At 43.6% G+C, this 13,344-nt stretch overlaps 1 protein-coding gene across 1 annotated transcript in view; it reads left to right on the top strand.

Annotated features, from left to right (window-relative positions):
• col27a1a (collagen, type XXVII, alpha 1a) overlaps window positions 1-13,344 on the top strand; it is a 71,985-nt gene that overhangs the window by 45,693 nt on the left and 12,948 nt on the right. The window contains exons 21-28 of the mRNA XM_080865961.1: window positions 235-288; window positions 447-491; window positions 3,175-3,228; window positions 3,347-3,391; window positions 3,476-3,529; window positions 3,624-3,677; window positions 5,663-5,716; window positions 6,364-6,417. Of these exons, the coding sequence (XP_080722087.1) occupies window positions 235-288; window positions 447-491; window positions 3,175-3,228; window positions 3,347-3,391; window positions 3,476-3,529; window positions 3,624-3,677; window positions 5,663-5,716; window positions 6,364-6,417 (414 nt within the window). The remainder of the gene's footprint in view (window positions 1-234; window positions 289-446; window positions 492-3,174; window positions 3,229-3,346; window positions 3,392-3,475; window positions 3,530-3,623; window positions 3,678-5,662; window positions 5,717-6,363; window positions 6,418-13,344) is intronic.

The raw sequence follows: 13,344 nt of genomic DNA, 5'->3' as shown, positions 1-13,344 counted from the left end.
ACTGGTGGTGCTATACAAATACAGGCCAAGGAACTGTCCGATAACACCGGAGTCATGAGGATTCATCCTCTGGGGCCCATTGTTGTCTGTCTCAAATTTTTATGGCTGTCCATCCAATCTAACTAACAGACCCGTATCATTTTCCCCATAACAGTGCTGCTACTGTGGCTCAAAACACATATGTAAATGCTACAATTACTTTTACAATTGTTTTACTGTCTTTTACCCATCAAGGGAAAACCAGGGGCTAGAGGTTTACCAGGCCCACGAGGGATCCCTGGCTTGGAGGTAAGACTCTCAGACGCCACCCACATAAGAATGACCCCACTGTGCCTGACAGGCATTCAAAGATTTATGGCACAAGGATTTTTTATTTATTTTTTGCTAAGAAACACTTAATGTCCCTAAACATAAGCCATGCTAAGATCAATATCATCTGTTTCCAGGGAGACGAGGGCCCTATTGGACCACCGGGCCTAACAGGACTCGAGGTGAGTTATTGGTTAAACACCTGCTCCTATGAAAATAGAGGATACGAGAGAATCAGAATCAGAATCAGAATCAGAATACTTTATTGATCCCTGGGGGAAATTATTTTTTGTTACAGTGCTCCATTTTAAACCAACATTAAGACAAGACAGACAATACACTAACTAAGAATAGTACAATATATACATATATATACATACATACATACATAAGTCACTTATAAATAAATATTTGGAAAAGAAACATGTGTAGCTGTAGCAGCAAACAGTGTGTTAAGTGGATGCGTTGTACAGGGAGATGGCCACAGGCAGGAATAATTTCCTGTGTCGTTCAGTGGTGCTTTTCGGTAATCTCAGTCTCTCACTGAACGAGCTCCTGTGACTGACCAACATGTCATGGAGTGGGTGGGAGGTGTTATCCAACATTGTCTTTATCTTGGACAGCATCCGCCTCTCCGACACCACCTTGAGGGAGTCCAGCTCCATCCCCACAACATTGCTGGCCTTACGGATCAGTTTATTAAGTCTGTTGGCATCTGCGACCCTCAGCCTGCTCCCCCAGCATGCAACAGCATAGAGGATCGCACTGGCCACCACAGACTCATAGAAAATCCTCAGCATTTTCTGGCAGATGTTGAAGGACCTCAGTCGCCTCAAAAAATAGAGACGACTCTGGCCCTTCCTGTAAAGTGCTGTGGTGTTTTTAGCCCAGTCCAGTTTATTGTCAATGTGTACTCCAAGGTATTTATAGTCCTCCACAATGTCAACACTGACCCCCTGGATTGAAACAGGGGTCAAGTGTTTCCTGGTCTTCCTGAAGTCCACGATCAGTTCCTTGGTCTTTGCCACGTTGAGCTGCAGATGATTCTGCTCACACCACGTGACAAAGGAGAAAGATAGTCAGGTCTCATGTAGGCCATAAAACAAGGCTCATTACTTTCCACCAGAGTATCGTAAGTTAGAACAACACAATGTGCGCATGTTTGATCAGTGAAAAACAAGGGCTATAATTGCCTGTTTCTGTAGTTGTATCGTATAATTTAGCATGTTTGTCTAAATTGTATCCCATGCAGAAGCATCCTATTTCTATCTGTGGTAAGCTCCTCACCAAAGATAGAGGGAGGGGAAGGGACAGAGCTATCACTTAGACTGTGAAAAGCATTGCAATGTGAGGCTAAATTTGTCCCCAAGCGTGACAATCAACTAAATTAATACTTACTGTTTAAATTAGCGTGGTGTTTGCACCCCAGGGTTAAACTTTTACTACAGAGTAGACAGTAACCTAACCACAAAGACAGAAAGAGCTATACAAGATCAATATGTGGCTTGCTTTAAATCATGTGTTACTCCTTTTAATTCTCAGCCAGCTCCATCGTACGTATTTTAACTTCACAGCTTTAGCTTTATGCATGCGCAACATTCGCTGTGCCACAGTTAGAGAGCATATGAACGGTGATAAAGTAGGCTCTCTTTGTGGGTTTTTCTTGCTTTGGACAAGTCAGAAGTCTTGTGTTCTGTGTCTTACACAGCCTCCTGTAGCCTCAGGAGATTTTACTCATGGTGCATGCAATTCTTGATCATGGCCACTAGGGGGCAATAATTGCAATCACCATGTTTATAGGTGGAACGATTTATAGGTGTCATAAAATGCTTGAAGACAGTAATGGGCCACTGCAGAAGCATAAGATTTGTGATTGTGACTATTAAAATATTTTTGAAATGACTGAAATTTTAAAAAATTATTTTCAGAATAAATATTTGGTCAAGCTTACACTTCACAGCAAAACAAACTCAGATGCTACCTAAGTAATTGTCATCCCATCCTTTCTTCCACTCATCTGCACTTTCTTTCAGCCTAACTCCCTCCACACTCACCCTCCTCCCACCCACTCGCCTGCATCAGACTCTAACCTCCTTTTTGTGCTCCTTCCGAGGGGAAGCGCCGTACGACTCCTCCGGGAGTTGTGATTGATCTCTGGCCAGGTGCCGCAGGTCCTCCTACTCCTCCACCTCATCAGCTAGCTGTCTTTCAGCTTCAGCACAGACTGACACTCTGTATCGCTGCATTAGCCTCTCTCTTTTTTATCCTCTCCCTCATCTTCTCATTTGCTCTTCATTTGTCTCTCTCTCTCTGCACAATGAATGATCTTCCTCTAATCTAAAAAAGATGATAAGAAGAATTCTTGGAAATCTCTAATTAACTGCAAGAATCTGCCTTCACCCTTTGTATCTTAGAGCCTTATCCAGCACTGCGTTGTATAAGCAGCTGAGCAAACCTGAGTAAAACTTTGGTACCGTTGAGTCACTCAATCAAGAACTATGGCTCAGGCATTCCTGACCTGAAGGTGGTACTACCAGTAAAAAAGTCCCCCCCCCCCCCCCCCCTCCAAAACGTCCTTACCTTCACCCACCTTAACCCCAGGAATGACTGTCTGCGCAAGAGGAGCATTAGTCATTCTATCACTTTTTTTACAGCTCGCCAAAATGTACTGTCAGCAATACCTGTAAACCGCACTGCATATGTACGTGCACGGTGAACCGACCGTTTCCCGCTTCTCTCCTCAAGCTGTCATCTCACAGGAAAAAGATCTTTTATCCTTGCTGAGAATCTGGGATTAACATTAATGATGCGTTCACTGGCAAGTGCATCCCTCATTATTCATCATCCTGTGCTAAAATCTTTCAGGGTAGAATGGGCAGGCAAGGATTCCCTGGGATACTCGGTACAGAGGGAGTTAAGGTGAAAAAAACCCACTTTTATTTATGATTTTTTTTTATTGCTTTTTTGGCAAAATACATTGAAGAACATTAAATTCATTATTCTAATCTTTTAAGTAATTGCATATTTCTCTCTGCAGGGAGAGGCTGGCATCACTGGAAAAGTTGGACCCATGGGAGAGAGAGTAAGAAACCCTTGGCGGCTTGGCTGCTTTTTACCAATTCATTAATTCAAACATCTATTAATTCATCCATTCAACATGTTTCAGGGCTTGGTGGGCTTCATTGGACCTGTGGGAGAGGCGGGACTGGCAGGAGAGAAGGTAATAATTTGCGGGGGTTTTTTCCCATGAATTTATTTCAATAGTCTTTACAAGATCACGTTGAAGAGAAAACACTGGACTTGTGCAATTTTAGGGAGATCGAGGGGAGATGGGCCTTCCTGGACCACCTGGAGAAAAGGGACCAACGGTAAGACAGAATGACAGCTAGAGTGTGGAGGGCTTTCACACTGAGAAAGAATGACGTTTGAGTCTGTTAAAACGTGACCTCAAGATTACATTTCCAAAGAAGGTATCTTGTCTTTGTTAAAAATCCTAAGAAATGGTCATTTTAGATTAAACTGTGTCTGTTATTCCCATGGGAATATAGTGCTGTGAGGGATTAAGCACACATGTACCACAAGAATGTGACAGAATATGTTGGTTTTTTTTCCTCAAAGCACAGCTCAGTCGTCACAGTTCAGGCAGCTTTAAACCCTGTATTCTAAGCAGTGGTTTGGCAATTGACAAGAGGGCTTTAACTGGGGAACAGAGCTTGTAATATTCATTCAAACAAAGGTGGAAATAATTCCAGTGAATCCGTTGTGATATTTTACCTCTGTGATGGTATTAATGGTCAGAAAAGTGCTGACAGTCCTGCTGGAAATTTTTCAAAAGAAAACACAAAAATAGAAAGAGGATATTGGTTTTTTTTTTCAGACATCGCTTGATAATTTCTCTACCGTCTGCAGGACCTCTGAGTAATTCCCTCAGTGTTGTACACTTTCTTTTACCCCAGGGGTGTCAAACATACAGACCGCAGGCCAGAACAGGCCCACCAAAGGAATCCAGTCTGAACCAATGTAGGATTTTGCAGAGTTTAAACGTTATTACAGTAGCCTTTCTTTATAATGACAGTGGAGTGAGACAGTCACTGGGGAAATGGCCGGTTTATTCATTGTCAGTGATTGTAGTCCATTATATTAAAAGAAAGGGTAACATTTAGAGATGTTTTGTTTTTTTTATAGTTTGTTATGCAATGGTTTCACTGGCCTGGCACGCTTGAGATCACATTGGTCTGTATGTGGCCCAGGAACTAAAATTAGTCTGACATCTCTGCTCAGTGGTTAGTACTGTCGCCTCAGGTCCTAAGTTCAAAATGCCATCGAAAATATCACAAGATAAACTCTCCCAAAGGGATTTGACTGAGGTGCCGGCTTAGAGCTCCACACAGTGGCTGCACGCTGCTCTGAATACTGAGGATGCGTTGAGCGTTGAGAGGAAGATCAATAAAGGATAACTTAGCTTAACCTGCTCTTTCAAACAGAGTTCGTCGACTCTTTATCGTGTAGGGTCTTTTACGGACTTGTCTAATGTATGCGACTTGCCGGAGTGGATAAGAATTTAGTCATCATTGTTGCTCAAGCAGAGAAGGTTTTCCTGCTGGCTGACAGCCAGTTAGATTTCTCAGAGGACTTCACCACACACACACATACTCACTCACAAGGAAGTTCTGTGTTGGCCAGCTACAAAACAGAAACAGACCCTCTGGAAAAGTCTGCATCATACAATGTGAGGGGAGCTGACCAGCAGACATCTATAGTCACTAACAGAGTGCTCATACTGTAGGCTTCTTTGTTTTATTCCTGCATGACATCAGAACCGCCTACTGTGCTATAAGTTTGTGTATTGGATAGATTTTTATTGCACTCTGCTGTCTTGAGTAGTTCTGACTGAAGTACTCCCCATTATATAGTTATGCTTTTACAAATGGCCTGGCCAAAAACGAGCTACTATAAAAAAAAAAAATAAGAGAGAGAGAAAAGCAGCCAAAAGTAGTATGTTTTCCTACATAAAATCATCACCTCATGCTGTCTATTTTCTTTCTGTTCCGCTTTCTCTTTCATCGTTACATAAAACATATTTTCCAGCGGACAGAGCTTTTCTCCAGATGTATGTTTGAACTACCAATGAGGGTGTGAAAGATGGACAATTTATTGCCTCAAACACATCTCAGTGCAATTTGGAGAATGAGTTTGGCCTTTATGTCAACACCTTTCTGCTTAAATAAACTTGCTTTGTAATAGGTGAAAGTGTCAGAATATCATCATTTTGTGTTGTTTTTGTGTTTTTTCCTGATGTGTATCAGTTGTAATCGATGTACTGAGTTTATGTTTATCTATGTTTGCACACCAGGGTCACCCGGGGGGACCAGGTGAGGCCGGACCTACTGGACCACAAGGAAGACCAGTAAGTCACCATCCTTTTGCATATTTTGCACTTTCTTTTTACTCATTCATAGTTGTATATGATCCTCTCTAATCATAGTGGTGACAGTGAGTGGTTACTAACAATAGTAAGTGTCTGTTTCATAGACATTTGAAATATTAATCAATTAACTTTTTCTTATTTTTTTTAAAGTATTTTAATTTCATTCATTCGTAGATTATATTTTAAGTAATTTTAGTTACCAACATTCTGTAGGTTTCTCTGAGCATTATAAAACCTGGCAGCCTCCCGCCGAATGTGCATTACCCTCCTGTCAGTCAAAAGCCCAACACCTATAACCAATTAGAAGCTTCCCCTGCCCCCCGTTCTTTGCCGTGGCCGGCTTTGACAGCGGGCCAATCATTGGTTGAAAGCAGGGGCCACTGAGCCACCAAAACAAATATAAATACGGGGGGTTTGGGGTGCAGCAGGACAGGATTCCAGAGCAGACCCTTTAATTGATGTGAGTGACAGATCTAACAACAAACCCTACAGTATGTTCCCGAGGTCAGGCTGCCCTGCAAGGTCAACAGCCAGGGGGCTCTGTGGTCTGTCAGTGTAAACCTTTGTTTTATTTCTGTCCCTCCCCCTTGTTTTCTCTTTATCCCCCATTTTCCTTTGTTTATCAGGGCCCTCCTGGAGCGACTGGGCCAACTGGTACCAGAGGGCCTAAAGGCTTGCGGGTAAGTCGAAAGGTTCACGTGAGTTTAGTTGGGGGGTTTTTTCTTTGCAGCTTAGGTGTTGACTGGCGTTCTGCAGTCACTGTGTCACAGATCCCAGCCTTGAGAACAGATCATAGACTTGGCAGAAGAGTGTGTATATACACCATTTTCTGTTTTGCATATCCTCTGCTGTGTGTTTATAGGAGATCTGTGCTACTGCTTTCAGAGCTGTTTGGTGAATAAGGTGAAGTGATGTGTGGCGGGATCTGAGCTGATGTTATAGATGTTTTAAAGGACGCGGGTGCTTCTGCACACATATGCAGTTTCAAAGTTGAAGAATTAATGTTTCAGCCTTTTTTGGGGGAGGGGGCGAACTCATTGTGAGCACTAGAAGAGCTCTGGTGATGTAAACCAAATGCTCTTTTCTTCATTCCATAGAAATGGAACAATAACTGGTGGTTATGGGAACGAGTCATTGTTAGTCCAACATCACTTCTGTTGTGGTTGGAAAATGGGATCTGGCTTTTGTTGCTCATCTGGAAGCTGCTTGCAGATAAATATAGTAAACTGGGGAAGCAGGGTTTATGTTAATGATTAACTAAGATTGGATTGAATTATTCTGCTTTAATAGCAAACTGACACATCACTCACAAATGCCACTGCTGAGGCTTTATAACACGACCCGTGACTAAGGGAGTAAATCCCATCCATCCATCCATCTTCATCCGCTTTATCCGAGGCCGGGTCGCGGGGGCAGCAGCCTAAGCAAAGAGGCCCAGACCTCCCTCTCCCCAGCCACCTCCTCCAAGGCGTTCCCAGGCCAGCCGAGAGATATAATCTCTCCAGCGTGTCCTGGGTCTGCCCCAGGGCCTCCTCCCGGTGGGACATACCTGGAACACCTCACCGGTCACTACGCCCCTACCCATAGGTGAGGGTAGGGGCGTAGATCGACCGGTAAATTGAGAGCTTCGCTTTTACACTCAGCTCCCTCTTCACCACGACGGACCGGTCTAGGTGCATTACTGCAGCTGCAGCCCCAATCCGTCTGTTGATCTCTGGCTCCCTTCTCCCATCACTCGCGAACAAGACCCCGAGATACGTGAAGTCCTCCACTTGGGGCAGGAACTCATCCCCGACCCAGAGTGGGCACTCCACCCTTTTCCGGCTGAGAACCATGGCCTCAGATTTGGAGGTGCTGATCCTCATTCCCGCTGCTTCACACTCGGCTGCGAACCATTCCAGTGCGAGCTGGAGGCCCTCACCCGATGAAGCCAACAGAACCACATCATCCGCAAAAATCAGAGATGAGATTCTGAGGCCACCAAAGCGAAAGCCCTCCGCCACTTGGCTGCGCCTAGAAATCCTGTCCATAAAAATTATGAACAGAACCGGAGACAAAGGGCAGCCCTGGCGGAGCCCATCACCCACCGGGAACGAGTCTGACTTATTGCCAGCAATGCAAACCAAGCTCTTACAACGGTTGTATAGGGATCGAATGGGGAGTAATTCCCCTGTAATTAAATAGAAATTCAATGGATTTTATTTGAAATTACACTAAAAACACTAGAATAAGTAACAATATTTAAGTACTGCATAAGCAATTATTAGTAGTACGCAATTTCATGCTAAGTTTGCAGAAAAAGAAACAATATTTCATCATCTTACATCATGAACCCGCTCTACTTATCATGGTGCAGGCCACATTATGGAGTGGATAATCTTGCCTTTTTACATCGCTTTATTTGATATTCATTATGTTGATGTTTATGATGGATGTTGTCTTATTCTATAATTCCATTAAAATGATGGAGCAAAGTCTAACTTAATTTTTGTTCTTTCGCAATTACTGTGTAAGCAAAACCTTCAAGCTTCCGAGCAGGAAAGGAGACGCTCCTTTCCTGCAAACTACATGGAAGTTAAACCACTTCATAATACATATAGTGTGCTTACAATGTAAGGTAGGGAAACATTGTTTGTTTTTCCACAAAATTACCACGAAATGACTTATGCAGTGCATGAAGTTACTTTCCATGAATAATTTCCTTTTCTATGAAATTCCTGAATTTACTTAAAACTACTCCTGCACTACCTAAAATTACTTACCGATTACTTAAATTTACTGTTTCTTTGTCTCCTTAAAAACCTACTTGTTGCCCTCCTATTCTTTCCCCCTTGTTCGCCCTTTTTCTCCATTTTTAAAAAAATCTCATTATTAGATTTTTGATATATTTTTTATTTTTTGAAACCTCGTGTAAATACATTAGCATTATAAATTGCACTTGTGAAGTTAATACTTATAAAGTGATAGGAGCAGCGAGTTACATTATTTTACACTGCTTAGTACTCTAGAGGAAGTTAGAGCACCTGTGTTTTTTTTTCTCTGTTACGACCTGTTTAACACTTCCCCAGTGTTGTGGCAACAAACTCTATGCAAATAGACTTCAGATAATTAGCAGACACAGATAATGCCAATAACAACACTGCGATTTCTTCAATTTCAGCGTTGCGGGAACAATAAAAAACACATAAAACTCCAGAGTGCTTTCTTGAAAGACGATAACCAGGCAAACAGGGACTAAGACCTGAAATAGTATCTGGATAAATACCATCAAGAGAAATTTCAATCCTCAATAATTGATGTTGCTCATAAAATGTGACATCTGGAACACCATGAAGCAAATAAATTCTTGAAGTCCCACTTAAACATCTGCTTTCAGGTGCAATAATAATGAATTCTGAGTAAGATAATGAGGACAATTTCTATAATTATGTTTACGGTGAGTTTTACTTCACAGTTGTGAACGTACCCTCAGTTTTAGCCTGTTTTTAGTTTGGGAACTTTTTACTGCTTTGGGTCCAATGAGCCAGCTGGAAAGTGGTGTAAAAAAGGGTTGAGCTTCTTCATCTGAAGAATCTATGGGAGATGGGCCTGGCCACGCTCTAAAATCTCAAGTTGTGTTTTCAGTTATTACTAATGTCAGCAGCTTCCACTGCCAATAAATCTGCCTGCTGCTACATGACTTAAATGGTAAATGGTAAATGGCCTGTATTTATATAGCGCTTTTACTAGTCCCTAAGGACCCCAAAGCGCTTTACATATCCAGTCATCCACCCATTCACACACACATTCACACACACATGACTTAGTACGCTGGGTCTTCCAAGACTAGAAACCTGAGCGTAGCAAGCCAGGAGTTACTCTCTCACAGACTCTGTTAGCAGCTGTGATCTTAAGTGTGCGACCGCAGACGCTCATATCTCACCCCCGCTGTCTAAATGTGCACAAGCTCAGTCCCAGCAACAGTTTTTAAAATAAAAAGCTTTTAGTGTATTCAGCATTCACCACGTTTAATGAAGCAAGTAAACACAAACTGATTGGCACGATGAAGTCCGAGCTGACACAAGCAATTTAATGTTCCCGTTGGACAGAAGAAAATGAAGTAAGGCTGTTTTGTAACAGCTCTGTATCAAAGACTTTGTCACGCTTGGATAAAGCATCTTAGTGTGAAATGAGACTGCATACAACTACCATTTGAACAGCATATGTGTTTTAGATTTTCCCTACTTGGATTGAAGCACGAGGCCTTGTGAACTGTGACATCTGGCTCTGCAGAGACTGTTTTCTGACATGCATATATTGTGGGGGAAAAAAAGAGGGAGATAAAACTGCACGCCAACATCAGCCTGTAGGGCGTTAGTGCCACTGCTGTCGTTTTCTGTGTCTGTTTTTATTTTCTAGTTTAAAAAAGAAGAAAAACTCCAGTAAAACTTGCGGATGTCAGCCACAAGGAGTCACCCAATCACGTTTTGTGTCTAATAACTCCTCATGACTTCTAATCACTAGAAATCCTCTGCTAATGTTTTCCATACTGAAGAGTCATCTCATCATCCCTCCCTCTTGGCATCATCCAAGACGGCCAGTTCATATAGATGCTGACTCTCTTGATGTGGTTAATCAAGTTTTAGGCATAAATATGTTTTCTTTGCCTAGATAGAATAAAATATTTTCCGTACATGTCAGCTAATTAGTCTATGTAAACGTAACCAGTGGGTAGCAGGTACCCCAGACAGGAATGTTAATGAGCGGTGCTCATCCAGCTCCATGTATAATAGGCTTATAGCACTTCAGCTAGCGTTGTTCTCCATGGGCCAAACTCCCACTGTGCCCAGTCATCAATCACTCTCACAACAAGGCCTCCTTTGTGGGGCTGTCATGTTATAGGCTTTTTGATTTCCACTCTAAAATATTTCAATTATCCTGAGAAAGGGGCAGTTAAACGCTCACTCTTTATAGCCACCGAGATCCGATCAGATCCGACTGACCCGTGTGGTGTCACACAGTCACAGTCAGTGAGCATCTTCTCGATGTTAGTGAGCCAGTATCTTCCACAGCGCTGACAACAGATATGGTTTGGATGCAGGTGCAGAGCAGATGGACTGCGCTGGTATACTGCCTGGTTCCTATTTATTTTCACTACTCACAGGACTAGCAGGCCTTTTAGTGGATTTACAATGATTATTTGACAGGTGGATACAAGTAAAGTAAAGAGACAGCTGTTCTAAAAATGTGTGTGTTTAAGTGTGAGCAGTATGCATATGTGCATGCCCTGACTTGTAATTGAAATAGATGGATTCATATATTTCCAAATTCCTTTGGAAAGATAAACCCCCGCGTATTAGCTTAAAAACGCTACAAAGAACCAAGGATAGAGGAGGATTAGATCTGCCTAATTTTCACCAATATTTCTTAGCCAACAGGCTTCAGTACATCTCAGGATGGTTAAAACGTACCTTCTTAAATGAGCCCTGGCTAGATGTTGAACAGGCACTATGCAAGGATCTAGAGATTTCAGACCTACCATTTATTAGCTCAAACATCAAAAGACATGAATGCTTTAAAAGTATCAACATCAGCTTTTCTCTAACAGCATGGTGGGAGTTTCTAAAAATAACGGCGTCTTCATTAATCCCATGCAAACGTACACCTATCTGGAATAACCCTGACATATTACAAAACAATAATATGATTAATTTCCCAGAATGGAGTTGTAAAGGAATTAAATACTTAGAACATATATTAGAGGGAACAGAATTTATTCCATTTGACAGACTAGTTGAACAATATGGGATCAACAAGACAAGGTTTTTAGAATATCAACAAATTAAATCCATAGTAAAAAAGAAATTTAACCTCAGTCAAGTTGAATTACAAACACCACTAAGTGCGGCACATTTTTTTACTCTTAAATCCCCCAAATTATTATCTAAAATATACAGAACACTTTCTAAATTAGATGAATCAATATCCCTTCCTACTGCAAAGTGGGAAGCAGATTTATCAGTCAACCTAGACCAAAACTTCTGGTCTCAGATTTGCTTAAAAACTTTCAAATTAATTAAAAATCCCAGTCTGCAATTAATACAATACAAAATACTTCATAGAGTGCACTATACAGGTCATCGGATGTTCAAGATGGGCTTTACATCTTCCAACAACTGCTCACACTGTCAAGGCAATACACCAGACAATTACATCCACGCTCTTTGGTTCTGTCCACCAGTGCAAAAGTTTTGGCGCGAGATATGTGAAGACTTATCAAAGTGTCTGAAATGTAACATTCCAACTTCCCCCTTAGTGTGTCTACTGGGCAGCTTAGATAATGTCACTTCAGAAAAGAATATAGCCCATATGATCTTCACTGCCCTATGCATAGCCAAGAAAACAGTCCTCATGAACTGGAAAAATAAAAATAATCTTAATTCTAACCAATATAGAAATTATCTATTAGATTACATTAGTCTTGACACAGCCTCTGCCACCACATCAGATCAATTGCTCTGGGCCCCTTTTATCAGCTCCATCACCTAGTAGGGGTGGGGGGTCATAGTTTGGTCCCGCCTTCACTGTTGTGATTGGTGAGGGGGTAGGGACAGGCTTAGGGCGTCGGGGGGTTCCCCGGAGGCATCTTCCTTGGGGGGCTCAACCCGGGGTAGCGGTCACGTCCGGTTGGGGGCTCTGTTGGCTCTCAGGTGACTGTTTCCTCGCGGCTGCGTGCAGCGGGGCTAGGGGAGGGTCTGTGCTGACGGACGTGGGTTACTGACCTGGCAACCGGGCTGCCCCTGGGTGGGTCCGGGATGGGCGTGAGGTTCTGGGGGCGCTCCGTCTCTGGGCTGGGGCCCGGGCCGGGCCTCGGGGGCTTGGGTCCTGGTTGGTGTGTTGCCGGGGTTGTGGGCGGGTGGGTGCATGGGGGCCCGGCCCTGGAGCAGGGTGCCGCCGGTGCGTCGAGCCGCCTGGGGGGCTCTTCATCTGATGGGGGGGATGGTCACATCTTGCAGGAGCTTTCTTCTCTTCAGGAACTCTCTGCGGGAGGGGGAGATACAGGAGAGGTGGAGGAAGATCTCAGCCTGGGCGTTTACCGTCTTATGTAGTCTGGAAGATGTGTGGATGGTGGGGTGGGTGCAGTTTTCTCTGTGGTGGGGTTGGGTGGACTGTCCAGGGCTCTGTGGAGCCGGAGGGCGCTACTGCACTGGGCCCCGGTCTGATGGGCCTGGGCCCCCCTTCCCTGGCGGGTCGCGGAGGGTGGGAGTGCCTACTGGGGTCAGCGGGGGAGCTGGCCCCAGGGAGGGGTTACCTGCCCCTCCCTTCCTTCCCTCCCCATCTCCAGCTGCCTCCCTCTTCCCGCTCCTCCACAACCACCCACACATGCAGGGCCTTGGAGTGGGGGTATGTCACCAGGGTGCAGAGGAGGCTACCCCCCCCCCCCCCCCCCCGTCCCCTTCTGGCTGCCTCTGCCTCAATTTTATCCCACAACTTAGACATTCACATTATTCACACTCTCATTACACATACATATAGGATCTTGGGGGTGGGCACAATCACGGAGTCCAATTTACCATCAGGGTGTATACCTCACCCCTGACGTCGTTGCCCACCTCTCAATTTTAAAT

The sequence above is a fragment of the Rhamphochromis sp. 'chilingali' genome (assembly GCF_963969265.1).
Source record: "Rhamphochromis sp. 'chilingali' genome assembly, chromosome: 2".
Taxonomy (NCBI): Eukaryota; Metazoa; Chordata; class Actinopteri; order Cichliformes; family Cichlidae; genus Rhamphochromis; species Rhamphochromis sp. 'chilingali'.
The sequence above is the reverse complement of the archived record's forward strand: the minus strand, read 5'-3'. Positions and strand labels throughout refer to the sequence as shown.